The sequence below is a fragment of the Aedes aegypti genome, chromosome 1, assembly GCF_002204515.2.
Source record: "Aedes aegypti strain LVP_AGWG chromosome 1, AaegL5.0 Primary Assembly, whole genome shotgun sequence".
NCBI classification, from domain to species: Eukaryota; Metazoa; Arthropoda; class Insecta; order Diptera; family Culicidae; genus Aedes; species Aedes aegypti.
In genome coordinates this window covers 309,590,987-309,610,096 of record NC_035107.1, presented here as the reverse complement: position 1 = coordinate 309,610,096, position 19,110 = coordinate 309,590,987, and the positions used below count along the sequence as shown (strand labels likewise).

Sequence of the window (19,110 nt, the reverse complement as noted above, 5' to 3'; positions counted from 1 at the left end):
GACCTTAGAAATTCATTTAGAATTTAAAAAAACGTGTGCTTCTGGTTTAAATTTATGCATTCGATACACCATAGTAGTATCGACAGTAATCATCCAAGAACCCAGCATTTGTGGGTGTCGCTAGATCGTCAAATTTTCCAAGAATTAGAAAAGAAAGAAAATAAGAGAAATTAGAATTTGACCAAGGATGTATAGAGGACATTGAAGAAATTCAGCAATCATGTCGAAAAAACAATTAGTAAAGATCTTCTTAAGAATTCCCTAAATATTTTTAACAGAATTTTAACAGATCCTTACAGGGATCTGTTAAAAAAATTTTAAAAATAGATAACATTTTTAAAATTAATTTGTCAAATCAAATTTCCATATGTTATGTGGAATACGTTGATTTACTGAATCACGATTATTTAAAATTCGTTTCACCACTGCTATTCTCGCTCGATAAAATCAATTTACGGTGGGAATTGCCACTAAAAGCTCAAAACAAGACATCAAATTCATTAAAAAGCCACCACACGGTCTTCGGCGAGGACTCGCGAGGAGAATTTCGCCCCACAAAACCCCAATCGAGATAAAACAAAGTTCAATAAATGATAAAAACTGACGTGTCCCTTCCCACCACCCAACCGATCGATCCAATGACGCAACCTGCAGCAGCAGCAGCAGCAGCAGCAGTGTAGTGGCACGCATTTGCACTTCATAAGAAGGGCACTCGGCCGGGCCGTAACTCCGGGGAGATTGCGGATTAATCCGAACAGTTGAACAGAAGTTCGTACACCGCGCGAGAGCGGTTGGTTGAGAAATATAAAAAGCAAACTTTCCTCCTTCTCGCGGCTCGTTATCGTTATTTTCCAGTTCGTTTTTCCCCGGGGAGCTGGCTTCGACGATTCTCGTGTCCTCCCGGACCTCCACACACCGAGGGGATAGCGTCTTTCAATTACATCGAAATTCATCTTGTAAATCATAAATTAGCTTTTTTTTTGTTCTGCTGCAGCTTCAGTCCGGGAATCTGCTGAACCCGACACTTCATTTTTCTGCGTCAGAGATCAGTTGAGCATGGGTGAGGAGGTTGAGCAGGGGCAGACGCACCCTCACGGTGATCTCCAGGTTGTTTTTATCAGAAAAAATATCTTCTATCTTCTATCTTCTATCTTCTATCTTCTATCTTCTGTCTTCTATCTTCTATCTTCTATCTTCTATCTTCTACTTTCGCGCATTCAACCATAACTGTGGCAACACCTCGCTGGAGCTGTGTACTAAAGGCGAGCTTTTCTTCAAGATGCGTTTTCGCAGCAAATGCATGCGATCGATCTTTGGTTATGCAAAATAATCGACTTATGAGCAGATTTTTCTAATAATAAACGGTCTGGGGAAGCACCGTCACTCCATGTTGCCGAGAAAGAAAGAAGATTTCTGCTTTCCGCCTTCGAAGACGTCAAAACAGGAAACTTTTCCTCTCCGTTTGGTCGAGACTTAGTCCGACGGTTGTTTTTTTTGGGTGGTTTTTTCGTACCTAATAATTTTTTGGCAGGTTCTTCTTCGACTTGATATTTTCTTATTGGGAATATGTTTTTTTTCGATTAGTTTCCTACATGAACGAATCCGGACGCAGAAAGATGCGCAATCTTATCGGAGCGTGCTTTCCTGTAGGACTGCAAAACATTCAAATAGGAAAGTCAAGCGAGTGCTTGAACTCGAACGCAGCCAGTATCGGTTTCCTTTCACACAATCGGCCCTCGGATCGATAGGTACCTTCAAGACAAGAGGAAAAATTTACCTACACCCAACTGAGACAGTGAGTGAGCCCACGTTGAAAGGGAAAAGATGCGTTCGGGGGCTTCGGGAAGTGCTTTTTATTGCATTTTAAGCGATCGTCAAGCGCGATGATCACGAGAACGCAATCGACATATCTCGCGCGACTTTTGGAAAGGTCCTATCTAGGATTGAGGGGCTTTTTTTGTTTACCTCGTCTTTAATCAATAACTGAGCCGCATTAATCTCTTCGGTTGCGTTTTTTGTATGGAACGCTTTATCTTTCGACTTATAGAAAAAAAAAACTTCAATATAGCATTGTTATAATCGAAATAGGTCCTTCAAAAAAATTCAGCGAGATATTTTTGAATAAGATCCACCGGAGGCAGCATGGACCTCTTCAAGGACGGACGAACGGGTTCTCCACCAAGAAGGGGAGGATTTGCGGATGAGACGGATGGTTGATAATTTTGCTGGACAAATTACTGGACATGTGTTCTCTGGTTGATTATTGTTGCAGCGGTGGTCGTCGAGAGTCATGGCTGTTACAGCGCTCGCAGAAAGGGTGAATTAAATTTGATATGTGCGAGATAAAAACAAGAGCCTCTTGTTAGATTACTATGTAGAAACCAGACGTTTTAATTTTAGACTTTTGAGATGCGAGCATTAAAGTTTATCCGAGGTAAAAGCGTCAAACTTCGGACCGACCCTCCATTCTCGGTATTGAAACCGAGTGCACCGAGAATGAGGGATATGAGAATCCAAAAATACTCTCTCTGTCAACCATTGCATTTGTTCGAGCATCTGTCGCGCAGAAGAAAGCCGAGACAAGATGAAACCTTTCGTAAACATCGTCGGATACATATCCAATCGTATCCGCAGGAACAGGGTGTGACTCATTTAGAGGAAACAGCTCAATTTTCGTTCACTTTCGAATCTTCCCAACAGATTGAAGAGCGATGCGAGAAAAAAAATCGCACTCCCAAGTCCGACGGCCGCTTCTTGTTCATTGACTGTCGGAGGGGTCATAATGTGTGTTGCGCAATTCTTACGCTGAAGGTCTAAAATTTCAGCACGTCAAGAAATCGATGCACGGGGTCGCTCATTCGAAGGGAGTAAGACGTGGTATGTATTCTTTAATTTAGTTTTTTTTCTGCTCTCTGATGTTGATAATGGTATCTTGTGCTGCATGGCGCACTATGAGTGAAGGGCAGAGTTATGTGGTCAAAAAATGTTTTTTTTTACGAATATAATATCTGAAGCAGGATTATTTACTGGACACCTATTCAAGGCAGATTTAGATATCTATACAGCTTTTTTTAGGTATCACGGAAAACTGGATGTTGTCAATGGAAGGGCATAAGAACCGTTTAGTAAACGCTTGAAATTTATCAAACTTAAAGTCATAAGTTCAATCCAATGTTTATTTGGGACTGAACTTATTATCGTCTGCTTACTGAGCAGGCCGTCGTTATCACACGTTAATAGAATTTAGAATTGGAACTAATAGATCCAGCAAGGAAAAAATATTAAAAAATAAAAATACTATTTGTCGGGATAACTTTTGCCTTATTTATTTATTCAATACTTTTATATGAATCAACTTTGAACACTTTCAATATTTTTTTATTTGTCCAAACCAGGGGTTATGGTTAGAAGTAGACAATAGCTTTCGTCAAGCTTGGTGTAGGATTTGAAAACTCTTATTGCACAAAAAACATTATTAAATCAATTTTTCACAACTTCTGCTAATTCAAATCGATTTTGACAAGATTCCATGAGCTTCTAACAGAAGGCACACCAATAAAGTTCAGGCTGTGAAAACTCTATCTACGTTTTGATGAGCCATAATGATCAAACTGCAGAAAATTTAAGTTACACCCCTAAAATTTGTTCATTTGGACCACCAGAAGCTGCTGTGAAAATTTGAGCGAAATCAACTCAACTCTAAAAGGGACTAAGCTACCATTAAAGTTTTGGGAATAAAATCGAGCAAACATATGGGAAAACGTTTCCAATTGCTCTTGAAAATTTGAAGTTTGGCTTCGATTCATCTTCACGTTAAAGTGACTTCAAGTAAGAACAGTAAAGTCTTCCAAAAGGATTGATTTCGATTAATAGACAAAGCATTTTTAATTGCATAAGATATTTGAAGTCGTTTTTTCTTGGAACGCAAACCGAAAAATTTTCTTAACTGCTTCTTAGAAAGAAAATTGTAAAACATTAGTATGAGCTTCAACACTTCTATTTTGTTATTTGGATTTAATCTCAAAGAAAGCTATCAATAGTATGTCTTTGTGCATTTTTGGTTTCTACACTGAAAAACAAGATACCGAGGTAATTGAAAATAACGGCCTATTGGTCAACCCAAAAATTCTTATTCTATTTGCATAAATGTACTGTAATGAAGGGTCACTTGATGATTCCAGCAATATTTTTAGTAAATCAGAAGTTTTCTTCAGTTATGTGAGATACTTCAAATTTCGATCTTCAATCTACTTAATGAACCGCGAGCCTCCCGTCAGAGACGCATTTTTGCAAAATATTCGATTTTCTCATGCTTGCTTTTATCATGCTGCTTAAAGTTCTCAGAATCTGTGCCAATTGCATGAGTCATTGCCATATTTCTTCGTGGCCTGGAGCTCGTCACCTAGTTGAGCATATTTGAAAGACAACGAGCTTCAGAAACCGTCTCCGAGGGTTTGAAATCAGCAATGGATCTAGAGATTCTTATTTGAGAACCAAATTAATCATATATTGTCTGCAACAATCCTTCAAATTTTGGGGTAAATCAGTATCCATTTGACGCTTTGAAGTTGAATAAACCAATTTTTTTTTGAGAATAATATGGTTGTCGAAAAACTTGTTTATTTAACTTGAAAGCGTCAAATAGATGCTGATTTACCCTAAAATTCGAAGGATTGTTGCAGACAATATACGACTAATTTTATTCTCAAAAAGGAACTAGTGATGAAATTTGTTTCAGATTATTTTGAAGCCGTGATTTTTGAAATATAATAAACTATGCCGTGAATTTAGAAGTAGTATAAACTCAAAAGAAATGGTATTTTATAAAAAAGCAGGCTTTCAATAAACGGGACTGGAAAAAATACGCATTGGTCAATTTCCAATCGAGTTTGGAGGATTGGTTCTCAGCATCAAGTGCTCTGATTGTCCTGAAATGTTAACCAAAGTTAAGAAATAACTTATTTGAATCAAAGAGATTGAGATACAAGTTCTAAATTATCTCATAAACCTGAACACTTTACAAGACAATTTACACCGTCTTCAGCACATAGGCTGCACAGACTGAACGATCACTAACATTAGGCAACGGACAACACGAAACACCCAGTAGCCCAGCGATGAATTTTTCGTTTGACGAAAAGTTTTCATCGACTGGAGAGGGAATCGAACCCACGCCCCGTGGCACAATACGCCTAGACGACTGACGCCGCTAACCGCAAGGCCACGAAGCCCACAAGACAACCAATAAGACAACCAATAAATTTTTAATTGTCCAATATTAAAAAAAAACAATTTAACTGAAAATGTGTGCCTTACCAAATTTAACAGTTTTGCAGAAGGTCGTATTACATTAAACAATTCCATTGTCATATGCATGAATATCGAAATTTTATCATTTTTGTCAAAACAGAATATGTGAATTCTATTTTGACAAAATGTGAAATTTGAAAGTTTTTTTTTAATTCGATAAAACTTATATTTCTTTCAGGTGAAATTAAAGTTATCCTCAATCTGACGTTAAGGTTACTTATTCAATTAATACACCACAATCTGAGATCCAATTCTCAAAATTTGAACATTTTGTATGGAAAATGCTGAATGTCTGCGTTATTGTCCAGTACAGGGCTGGCAGTGAAAAGTGCTACCAAAAATAGTTGTTTAGTGTCCGGATTTGAGAAAAGGTGACTAAATAGTGACTTACGGTTTCAAAAAAAGTGACTGAGTGACTCAAAAATGAAGTCAAAATGTAATCAGATCAATTACACTGTGTTAGAAAATCGTTGTTATAATTGAAAATTGAATATTGAATTGTTCATTAATCCAAAAATTCCGAAATATTGTTTACTGTTTGCAAACTGTTTTTATTGTATAAATGAAAACTTTCATGAATAACTCAGTCATTTTGTAACCGATTTTTTATGTTTCCGATAATCTAGAAAGAAAAAATAAAGATGTTCAAGTTGTTAAGAGATGCGTTTTATTAAAAATTGACCAACTATAATATTCCCAAGAGAAAAAGGAAGATAACTATTATTTGAAGTATAGTTTAGAATATTCCACAGTGGCACCCTTTCATACAAAAGACGGAAAAACGTCAAAAGTACCCCAAATTGATTGAAAACATTTATCAACTTTTTTTCTTGCTCCCAGTAATCTTTTATGAAAACAAAATAAATGATCTCTAAAAGGTATTTTGTCCATTTTTTTGGATAAAATGCAAAAAAGATCACAGCAATTTAGAGCAGGGATACAAGTTTCACTTTCTAATGGATAGTCTAAAATTGTGAAACAGGATGCAATTTGGTGTGTTAGATTGGCTATTGTTTAGTGAAAATGAATTGGAAATTTGCTCCTATCGAGGCAAGAAGGGGCAAGAAAAACTATTTTTCATTTGAAGATATGGATTATTTGCTTGCTTGCTTCTCAGGAAACCCAGTGACCAATCTTCATTTTTATAAATTGCCTCAGTTCGTGTTTTATTTTCGGAAAATTTTATCTGTGCGAATCGATTATTGGAAAACGCAGCAAATTATTGATGCCGTGAAGCGTTCTGGTACTAAAGTTTTTCTGAAACATGAAAATAGCATTTCGCAAATCTCAAGATTTTACTTAATCAGTTGCATACTTGAAAGTTAATATTATAAGACAAATATGTTACGTTTTCTAGTAAATAACTGTTATAAAAAAACGCGGTCGGAATTAAACTAATATGGACAATTAGGAAACTCCGTGAATATATTTGTAACCAAGGATCCAATTATTGCAAACAACACAATTTCTATTACAAAAACCATTTTTTTCGGAACTCTGCCGGAAATTGGTGAGAAAATAGTTGAAAACGTTATATACATTGACGTATTTTTTCAAGGGTTCAGTTAGATTTAGAGACAATCCACACTGGGCCATAAAAAAAATATGTAGACAAAACCTCTAGCCTAGCGCATAAGGAGCGCGTTCTTCGAAGACTGTTTTTTGGATTATAGCGATGCAAACTTTTTTTGTTCACCGTCCTGAAGCTTTGACCTCTTCGGCAAAGTTTCAGAGCGCATAAAAATACCACAAGCTATCGAAGACACATTCTGTGAATTGTTTTTTAAGTCAGAAAACTTGCTTCGTCATGGTTATCACAGGGTATGAAAAATATATTTTACAGAAGCGACTTGTAACCTCACTTTTTACCTGTTATACGCATCTAAAATGCCTTTTTCGGCAAATTGAGATATTAGAGCAAATAGTAAATGATTGGAATCTGCTTTTCTAGCAAATCTTCACTTGATAGATGCAAATTTGTTGCGTAAAATCAAGAATTGGTTGGTTGGTTTGACTTTATTAACGAGATTTTTAGCCCTGGGCTAGTTCATCTCGGGACCAACGGCTTTACTTCCCTTCCGAAGGAAGTCGTCACTATAACTTTTTACGTCATAAGTGACTATGTCGGGAATGGGATTCGATCCCAGGTCCTCGGCGTGAGTGTTCTAACCACTACACCATTTTTTTTTTTTTTTTTTTTTTTTTATTATTAAGGCACTCCGTGCTCGTGGCCACTACTGTGCCGGAATCAGTTGATCGGTAGCTTCTTTATCGATACAGATCTATTTTTAACTTATCTATATTTACATCAACTTTCACTCTCTCCTACTCTTTCACTCTCACACCGAGCAGGTAGGAGAGAGCTCTGCTGTTAGTGAGGCTAGCTGCCTGCGAAGAGGGTCAGTTTGTCTCAGTCATCATCTGATACTGACGGAGGATGAATGTGCTCTCCGAAGCACGCTCCTCCGTGCGGTGTCTTCTGGTGGCTGGACGGGTTTTTTTTGTGGAGGGGCTGGGAATTGAATCCATGACCTTCCGCTTATGAAGCGAAAGCGTAACCTCAAGGCTACGGACCCCCCTACCCACTACACCATGTCCGTCAAGAATTTCTATTCGTGGAACAGGTAGATTCAAGGTTAGGGAATCGCCAATGATATTATAGTAGGACAAGTTCTTAGTTCCAATTGGGCCGCTGCGGAATGAGACATAAGACATAATGGTTTCCTATTTCGCCATACGTGATAATTTGATTATTTTCAAATTTTTAATCATTCTGTATGTTTAGTTTGATATCAAATGAATCTCGATGTCAAAACATTAAAAAAATATTCAAAATGTGAAAGTTTTCAAGAAAACACATCCCTAGTAGCACACATGTTATAATAGATGCAGAATAACCATTATATGACTATATTTTGTTATATAGTAGTTGATATGCCATAATTATAACATGTGTGTTATTCGGGATATGGCCAAATAGGGAACCACTCTAGCCATAACTGGTACATTTCTCTATATGAAAATTTCTAGATATTTGAACACCTGGCTAACCAACAGTGTATGACCATCGGCTTCTTTTGACATCGGACTTTGTGATACTGATGACACAGTTTTCTTTGACTGTCAAATCATAATTGACAAAATGTGTCAAAAATCTTGTAGCATAATGGTAAACTTAACAATATTCTATTCTATTTACATGAAAAATACGGTTATTTTGAATTCAGATATCTCAAGTGTATCAAAATATATATCCAGAAAACTTTGACAATTGGTAGACGAAACATAGCGTATTGCGTAAAATTGATAAATTTTTGCAAAACCTTGCATTTTGTTGAGTAGAGGAATATTACAAATAATGATATTTTTGCAATAATTTGTTCGAAAATTAAAATTTTCAAATAACAGTTTTTTTTAACATACAGCACATGCATGTTATCGAATTTCAGTGACGCATGGTGTTTGTAATGAAATATTTTAAGATTTTGGCGTGATTTTATCATTTTTCACCAAAACTTTGTTATTTGACGCCGAGGACGCAAAAGCCCTAGGACGTGAAACAAAAAAGTTTGCGTCGTTGCGGCAAAATTTCCAACTAACTTTTGTCATCGAATTGAAGAACAAATAATTCAGAGATAAGTCTACGCTAGAGGTTTTGTCTGGTTAAATTCTGTTCCTGGCCCAGTGTGCAATGTGATGTTAAGTAATGTAAAATTCTGGTTGTGAGGGATGCTAACAAATATAGTAAACCTGAAGATTCTAAAGATCAAACAATTTGATTTTTTTTTTATTGAACAACTAGTGGTTTCGGCAAACTTTGTCTTGCAGTAGAGAATTGAAAAATGGCATGCAATCTGCCATACAAAATGACGTATTAGTTTTCTACCGATTTTCAGACTATTCCGGAGTCTTTCTCAAACATTTTCTACCCACGAACACGTTGCAGCCCTTGCAAAAGTGCAAAAAAGTGAAATAATTTTGTGAATCCGTTGACCTGTTCTCAAGCCAATTCGTGGCATACAAACACCATTCCACTTTTATTTATATATAAGAAGGTGGATAGATTCCTCCAGTTTTTCTTATCGTGAAGACCTCTCAGGCTGCAAATGAAAATGCAACTGGTTTGAAAACCAATGAAATTAGATGGAATATTAGATCGAAATTGAAGCAAACCATCTTTAGCGCTACCAATTTCCCAGCAAATGGCATTTCAAAGCAAATATGGTTTACACTAATCCCAAATACACAGAATATTTCTAAAATTTTAAAAAGAAATTCCGCTACACATTGTACGGTGTTATTGGCTGTAATGTAACAGTACATTGGACTATGAAATAAAACGTATATTTTTCGATAAAAATGACATGCGCTATTTTTGGAGGATACATCGCTTCTAGTTTAGTCGATTTGCCAAATTTTAGCTTTTCATCTTGTCAAAAGACTATAATATAGTTATGAATACTGAGGTTTTCGCCCCAGTAGTTGCCGTCGTATTCCAGTAGTCGATCAACTGATGGGAGCAGTTGTTTAAATATATGTATAAAAATGACAAAAATTCCCAGAGATGATCGTTATGCTTCATTCGAAAGATTTTAGTTACCGTTCTGATTCAAATTCCGGACACTCAACTTTGTATGTGAAAGGTTTCACTTAAAATGTTTCAAAATTTCCCGTTCAAAAGTTCCCAACTTTCAGGCTTGTTTTAATAAACATTTTCCATAGCAAGCCATGAAAAATTATTATACGCATTTAGTTTTGACGTTCTTCTAACGCCCTCAGCCGTTCAATGTGTAATTTTACTAGTTAAATTTTGGTTTTCGTGTGCTGTCCAGAATTCGAATCAAAATGACCGTAATTTGAAGCAAAAGTGAGTTTGTGTCCGGAATAAAAATCATGGAAAAAAACATTGATTTCTTTTTATTTTAGGTTATTTGAGCTGCGAAACCCAAATCTTCATTCGCCATTCGAAAGTTAAGTGTGTTTGAAGCTGGATAATGCAGAGGTATCACACAGAAAGTGTTATTTATGTGCTTTTTGCTCGGTTATACTTCACCGCGGCCTTAAGTGTCCGTAATATGAATCAAAACGGTACTGCTCCGAGGAAAAAAAATTAGATCTATATAAAAATCAACTATTTTGATTGAAATTCCTTACAATCTTACATTATTACCGAACGGCTGGTACTGGAGCACTAGCGCAACTACTGGAACACGTGTACCAGTAGTGGCTCAAGCGGTTTTATGCTTTTATATTTTTTCCTTACAGTAGCGGTTGAAATTATCCAATTGTAGCCAAAAGATCTCTTTTAATACTTTCTGTTCGTATGCTATTTTTTTGTTGTTGCTTAGGTAATATTTTATTGACATCTGTAATCCAATAGATCGAAATTGAAGCAAACCATCACTAGCGCTAACAATTTCCCAGGAAATGGCAATTTTCAAGCATATACTAATTTTAAATACTCATCATATTTCAAAAAAAATTGAAAGTAATTCCGGTACACCACACAATGGAAGTTTTTACAAACTTTGGGTATTTTAATACAGAAATTGGAAACATTTTTATGTAAGCGAAAAAATACGAAATAATTAGAACGCTTTTGCTTATTTCTACATACATTTTTGTTTATTGCTACAGTGAAACCTCCATGAGTCGATATTGAAGGGACCATCGACTCATGGAAATTTCGAGTCATGGAACAGCAATTCTTTGGAAAGTTGCTTCTAGGGACCTTCATAGTAACCATGAAATTATGTTTTTAGTATGGTTCCATGAGTCGATATCGAGTCATGGAACATCGACTCATGGAGGTATCACTGTAGTAAATTTACTGTTGCTCTATGCAGAGCAATTCCGACACAATTTGCTCCTTAGAAGAAAATGAAAACTGCTCAACGATTCGACAACTAGTTTAACCTTTTCAAACTATTCCATTTGAAGACGACTTAACAAAAAGACTCCGAAACATCGGACAGTACTGAATAAGCCAATTTAACTTTGAAAGACACTTACAAATTAAAATTGAAAGAAATGTTCAAAAATGTTCAAAAAATGCCATGACGGGCAAAGTTATGAAAGTACAAGTACCGTGACAATGAATAATAAAAAAAAAACTATTCTGAGAGTTTTTTTTTCAGAAAGTGTTCAGAAAAAGTGGAATTCATATGAAAATCAAAATTAGGTTACACACAAACCGAACATCGCAATAAACTAGAAAAACTATCCTCCACATAATTTGACCAATTTTCCACACACCGCCAGAACTGTGCGTTTTGAAGGCTGATGGTACGAAGTACCTATATTCTTCCCAAGATCCTCGCAGTTTATCCAGCGCTTACAAAACCACAGAGGAACAGGTTTCATTCGCTTTTGTTGCCTTTAACGCCTAGTGTTTTTTCCTGCGGTTTTGTAATTTTCGCTTCATACGAATCATTTATGAAGGCTTGTGTTTAGTAACGCACCAAGACGAAAAAAGTTAAAGTCTCAACTGATCTTCTTATATGATGATGTAAGAGAACTATTTCAGATGAGAACATGGAATCCCGGCATCGGAACTTTTTCGTAAAACAATCAGCTGATTGCGTGCCCTTCTCCCCCCCAAAAAAAAACTCCCCAGAAATGTTCAAATATAATTATAGAAAACAGCTTTTAAATCAATTAGATCGGAAAGATGCTTAACGATATTTACGAGTGCTTCCCCCGTGGCGTTTTGTGGTGCCGAAGCGGGGGCCAGGGCAAAAGAAGGAAAACCGGACCGGATGGAAGCGCGCAAATGAAACATAGTAGGTATTGGGATTGCTCCAATAAGCTCCTTCGGTCGTGGACCAAAGATGCCTGATCTGAGATGAGGAGCAACAAAAAAAAAGAGGTGGCTGCGCATTGTGAATATATTAAGATCGGGCCCAGAAAAGCGGCGAGAATTGGAAGGCAGGTAGAGCCCTGCTCTTCGGTCAAATGCACCGGCGGGAATATTTCTGAAATCGTTTTTTAATAATCTCCCCCTCCAGCGTGCGTTCTCGTGAGATTCTTCTTCGTTACACACAGCGACTGTGGTCACCGCAAACGACCGGAGTGTCCCGGAAAGGCTCGAAAGAACAACAACGTGCCCGCAAACTCGTTCAACAAACCCTCATAAATTTTCATTCAAATTATGGAGTGCAACAGAAGACGCATGCAGGAATCAAGAGAAACCCAGATTCCAGCATTCCGACGTTGCATCCTTGTAACTTGGGGGAGATTTGAGTATTGTCAAACCGGAAGGGTTCCTACAGGTTCCCTAAATTAATTAACACACTAGTGGGAGCGGTTTTTTGATTGACACCCGCACTGACTCACCTGCTATAGCCATCCAGGGGTAGAATGTATGGTTTGACTGGTGAAGACCGGTGGTTGGAGCTGTTTGACCACCGGCCGAACCGGTCAATGTGCATTGGTTCGTGTTCCACGTTCCGGTAACACCGGTGGCAGCAGTGGAACCTGTTCGACTGACGGGACTTCCACCCGAGGCATCAATGTAACCTCCAACGCGGGAATCTGGTGTACATGCCGAGGGTCGTACAGGAACTGAACTATTTTGCTGTGCAGGTACATTTCCGCCAGTCGCTGTGTTGGTATTGCTATTGGTGGCACTCGTGTTGGTCGAGTTCCACACATCCTTGTAGCCGTTGGTGGTATCTGTGGTTCCATTTCCGCCTCCCGTTTTCCCACAGTCCTTGGTACTATAGGAACCTTCGTAAATTTGCTTGCATGCTGCCTGTAAGCTGGCATCGTAGGGCGAATCTTGCGACGATCTACTCTGATGTAGGTGGTGGTTTGTGTAGGGAGACATTCCGAGGGACAGTGGGAAGCCTCTGTATGCGGCCGCAGCTGCTGCAGTTGTCTGATCGTGGTGGGTGCCAGTTGTGGTCATCATTCCGGCCGCTTGATGCGGATGACCGTAGAAACCAGTTTGCTCAAAATAGGAATTCATGTTGGCCAAAATTTTGGATACCTTCGTTCGAATCCGGCAGATACAACAAACGCCTAGACCTCGCTCCTCGTTTTGTGCGGAACGGTTATTTTTTCAGTTCGGTGTTTATTTGAGCAAGTCTCGAGCACTCTCTTCAACAACTCAACGGTACAGTGGACTTAGAATCAATTTATATTCATATCACTACTGCCATGCATTCAACACCCATATTTCGCATGGACATCATCAGCAGGGGACAGACACTTCACTTGAATTTTCCCAGGCCACTTGATGTTTTTTTGCCTTCACACACTGTCTTCTTCTGAAAATTGTTTTGTGTTCACGGTCACTTTTCTTCGACCTTATTTCTATATTCGCTCTGGTTTGATTTGTTTTCCTTTTCACAAATTGTCACCTGTTTCACAACTTTTTTTGAATTTTCATCTTTCACTTATCACTTCTGCTTTGGAAACTGTATCGCAACTTCCGCCGCCCGTACTTTTTCAAACGATTGGAGACGTCGAACTTTTCCCGAATAAATCGCGCCAAGAATTTCGTTCCGTACCAAAAATTTTGCCAAAAACTGGCAAATCAGCGAAATTTCTCGCTTTCCGACACTCGGATTGATTTTGTGCAACAATCTTTCGATAGTGTTACTAATAAAAGTTGAAGATGTTATTGGTCTATATTCGAGAGGAGCGCAATAATAATATTAATAACAATAAAAATAAAACGCGCCTTGTCTAAACGGTTGCCTTCAAACGAATGTTCACTTTATTTTGATACGACAATGCCGAAACTATCAATATCTCGCTTCTCGCAGGCCAAAAGCGCGGAGCAGACCCAAAGTGTGTACCGCTCGAACTCGAACTCGAACCGATTCTCCGCTGGCAGAGAGTAGGTGCAGGAGCGCCAAGCCAGCAAAACAGATTCCGTATGTGCGGTTTGCGAGCGAGCGAACGAGTCAACTGAGTGAGTGAGTGAGTGAGTGAGGCGCAACACAGACGAAAAACATTGCACGCTGCCGGGCGACCGAATCGAGCCTATCGAGGGGTGGTTGGGTGATGTTTGGGAGGTACTCGAATTCCTCAACCAGCTCGAATGGGCCACAAAACGCACATGCTAGCCGCGGAGAGCGAACTCTGACGCCACATGAGAGCTGCTCGAATCCGCGACTCGCACACACATTCGATTGCACATTTACGCTCACATAAAATCCGACAAAATACATCATTATTATGAGCATATAAAATACATTAAAATAAAATATAATCTCTTCTTGTGTATTGTAGCTTGCGCAATAGCGTTGTTTCATTCCACGTGATCTCGTTTCTCGCTCGCTCGCCTACTCTAATGTGGCGTGTGAGGATTTGGATAAGAGGCTGCTGGTTTTGCTTGCTGCACACATAGTTCGACGTCGATCATTAGGTCTGGTCTTCATTCCCGTTCCCATTCACGTACACAGCATGTTGCATATGCGCCCTCTCGCTCTCGGTTTCGCTACTCTCCTTTTTTATGGTTTTATGGTGTGCCATCATCGTCCTCATCAATAGCCTACTGTGTGTGATCTCATCTTTCCTTTGTGGCACCTCTTTCCCAAGTTCGCTATCCTTTCCCGCCGAAGACCCACTACACGTGCAAAGGGACCAACGCACACCACCGTACGGCCATTTCATTCCGGTGGACTTTTCGAGCTGCCGAGAAATAACTCATTTTTATTAGGCTCTACGACGTTGGATGTTGCATGTCCTTTCCGTGGCTCTTCTGCGTGGGGACGGACGGAACCGCTGGCCGTCGTCGTTGCTCGAATGGCTATCAGTGCAGTGCCATCGATGGGCGATGGGTAAAGTTAGTCCGACTTTTTCGTTTTGACTCGGTCTTCCATGCAACTCTAGCATGTGGCTTCGGAGTTTTCGAAGGAAAAACAGCATGCCTCATTCGTGGATGAAGTTCTTGTTGAGAGTGGAAAGCGAGAAGATCGATCATAAGGACGTTTTTCTTGGATTGGATCCAAGAAAAAGAACTAAAAATGACTTAAAAAAATAATTTTATGGAAAAATTTGGTTGATGTGCAAATTGGAGTTAAGTTAGAAAATCTATGAATATTTTATAACACGTATTCATTGATAGAGCTGGAATGAAAAATTAATGATTTGATGAAGAATATTTTCGTGCTCATGTTAAAGTTCTGTTAAATGTATTCAAATCGTTGTTTATAATTAAGTTGAATTTATTATCCGAATTATTGTGTTTGTCTAGTTATGAAGCAACATTGTGTGACAGTAGCTCAAAAGTAATACAAACCAAATGGCGAAGATACGTTTTCCAACTTATCAGAAGAGAATTATATTATTATTGAAGAAGCGCAAGCAATCAACATATGTAAACAAAATTATGACAAAAATGATGGAAAGAATGAAATAATAATTGGTGAAGGAGGGTTCAATATACAATAAAAATGAATTAACATGAACCAAATCCATATGTTTTCAATCTGATAAACATGGATGTTGAAGTTTATCATTTCCATAGTCTAAAACAGACAGAGGGATATTTGGTCGGCGTTAAGTCAGAGTGATCCAAGAAAAAACTTGAGAAAATTTGATTATTCTGTCATTAAATGCAGAATCACCTAATCTCCATTTCACTTTGATCAAATTTGACGATTGTTGTAAAATGCAAGAGATATGTAAAAAAATTACTTTGGATGATCAATAAAAATCGATAAAAGTATGCAGTTAGAGTGCACAATCAGCGCGCTTATGAATTCGAGAAACTGAAAGTCTAACTTCCAAATGATTTTTCAGATTTTTCAGCATGGAACGAATATTTTTTTCATCCATCAATGGAAATTCATAAATATTACATAATTCAATGCATCTGGTTTTGATTTGGCCATTTAATATATTTCTGTGCAGCACTCTGTCTGCACCGAATGAGCTGAATGCATTTTTTTAAGTCGATTCCAGAAGTTTTTGGTAGTTATATGGTGTCTGTGTGGAATATCATAGAACCCGCCTATTGGACCAGTATATTTTGGTCGGTACTCAAAATTTTCACTTGATTCCCTCTGATTGAACGCAAATTTTAATATTTCTTGTCATCAATGCTCTGACCCAGCAAAACTTTAGTTTTCAAACTATCGTAATGTCACTGATTTCGGGGTTAAAGATATAGATTCCTGAAAAAATGCTGTTAGGTTATCATTTTATCTCGAAGATATGAACCCAGTTTGACCGTGCAAACATTAAACGGCTATTATTGTACAAGTAACTGTTGAGTCAAAAAGAACTTAACCACAGAACGGTGTTTTTTGTTTCTGTCATCGTGAACCCAATGCACTTAGATTGGATTATGTTTTCCATGATAGTGATGAAGTGATAATTTCATATTTTATTGTTTGGAAGTAACACAAAGATGTGTGGGAATGTTGAATTAAAATTTTTATTCAAAATTGCTAAGTGTTAGCAATGGGCTTATTTTCTCAAAATATGAAAAATGTTACTTGGACCACTTAAACTTTATGCCAACTTTTTGTGTCATTAGTACAAGTATATATAATTTTGTGTTCGAATATTACCGATAAATTTGGGGTCAACTTAGTGAGTGTCGTAAAAATATTTCCATATTAAGGTTCAAGAATCCATCATTCAAACCAGTTTTTTTGTTCAAATTTAAAGAAATCCTCATAAAAATCTATTATTGCAATCCAGATAGCAAGTGTAATGCAATGACAGATTTTTTTGATAATTGCTTAAAATTTGAGCAAAAAAAACTGGTTTTGAAAATTTGTAAAATGATGATGGTTATTTTCCGCTTAACATGTGAAACTAAATGGAATAAACGTCGATAAATGGAACATATTCCATATACCTACAACCTAAATACATTTCGAAAAGTTCTCAAAAATTTTCGCTACATGTTGTTATGTGTCTGTAAGTAAGGTCAATTTACAAAATCTCATCGAAACATATCCACTCTATTCCTTCGTCTTCACAAGTTAGTCTGGATATACAAAATGGCAAGTAACACTCGTAGTTAGGAAAGCGTTCCCAGGTAGCTCTTGGAAACAATCAACACATGTTGTCCAGGCCTGATTCGGTCCACTACTGCCCTTGAACGCATGGATGTCTCAATAAAATAATGCGCAGAGTGTTCCAAAGTCAATTATATTGAACACTATATTATCTAAGCCTGAAACAATTTTGAAGTAATTTTTTGTGCACATGTCATTTAAAATAAAACTATGTCACAAAAATTTCACTTTTTTGGAAAACGTTAGGTCCGAATCTCACAACCATGACCAAAAATGTTAACTTTGAGAAATGGCATTTAGAGATTATCTCGATGGAATTTAAAATGAACGATTTTTAAGGCTAATGTCAAGAACAATAATACCTTTCTTAAAAATGTTGTGCTACAAATATCGGGTTGCACATTATATAGCACACAAAAGTCACAAGTTTTATCAGAACAGTTTTGCACACCTTTTTGTGAATATTAGAAAAGAATGAAATTATAATAATTATAATAAGTATAGAACATTAAATCATCGAACGTGAATACCAATCAGAAGTTATTATAAAACTTACCTTATGCAGAACTTAGCAGAAGACACCAAGTCTACTAGTTTTTGACTTGTACGAGATATTCCGCGGGTGGTCGATATCTTCTTATTCAATGCATTCAAGTTCTGGTAAAGTATAAAATGAACAATGATTCATTAACGATGTGAAGTTAAACAGAAATGTAAAAACTATCTTGTTTAGTGAAACAGTGATATCTGTCCTGTCAGTAAATGATCGTAGAAAATGATACTTTCATGAATGTTAATTTCCTGTTTGTAAATCAATAAAATTTGTCATGACAGAGCATACATTAAAACTTTATTCATTAACATTAATTTTAATTCAGTGCGGAAAAGTAGGCCGTTCCATGGCAGATTTGCGTTTTGCATAGCCTATCATTTGTAAAAATATATATTTTAACTATACATATTGAGACAAATGCTATAGATGCACAAAACTGAATATATTCTGGGAAATAAAATTTATACACGCATCTTTTTTATAAGATCCTTTATTTTACTAACAGGATATAGTAATTACACTGAGTGATGGCGAAATACTATCCAATTGTAGCTAAAAGATGAAGAATCGTCAGCTCTAAAGAAAAGTTATAAGTCAGGCATGTAGATATGTGATGTTTTCTATAGAACTTATCTTCATAAAACTTTCTATTTTTAAGGGTTCAGATAAGCAATAGCTTAAAGTTTGATACCCATTTTTTATGAGATACTGTCTTCATGCACAAAAAACATAGTTTACCAATACTGATTCTGTGGCTTTGTATTACCAACAGAGTTAAAAAAATGATAAGAACAAATGCAAAAACAAAAAAACAATACCTTCCATCATCTCTCTTATCAGTCTCGTGAGCTTCTCGGGAACCATTGGGACATGGTTTTGCCGTACAGTAAAGATCTGGTCCGTTGTCGATCGGCCGTCAATGAAGCCGGCTTAATAACTTCCCACGAACTCGTTTACTACAGGTGACAGACGACGGAAGATGATCTGGGATAATACTTTGTAGGCTACATTTAGAATGGTGATCGCTCGGAAGTTCTCACATTCTTACTTGTCGTCTTTCCGGTAGCTGGTCTGTTTCCCAGATTGTGCCTATCAGCCGGTGCAGACAAATGACCAGCCCCTCCGGGCCTATCTTTATGAGTTCAGCTCCGATATCATCCTTACCAGCAGCTTTATTGTTCTTGAGCTGGTGAATGGAATTCTTAACCTCCCTCAAAGTTGGTTTCCATCGCCAGCAGTACTGACGAAGGCATTTCCTCCGTT

General features: G+C 37.4%; 1 protein-coding gene across 4 annotated transcripts in view; it reads right to left on the bottom strand.

Annotated features, from left to right (window-relative positions):
* LOC5579159 (homeotic protein ultrabithorax) overlaps positions 1-19,110 on the bottom strand; it is a 611,952-nt gene that overhangs the window by 246,488 nt on the left and 346,354 nt on the right. Inside the window, exon 1 of one of the 4 annotated variants that reach the window (XM_021838503.1) lies at positions 12,646-14,161. The exons of 2 other annotated variants lie outside the window; for them this stretch is intronic. In XM_021838503.1, the coding sequence (XP_021694195.1) occupies positions 12,646-13,279 (634 nt within the window). In that variant the 5' untranslated portion in view covers positions 13,280-14,161. Of the gene's footprint in view, positions 1-12,645; positions 14,162-19,110 lie in introns of those variants that run through there. One more of the 4 variants, XM_021838501.1, reaches the window with a different exon arrangement.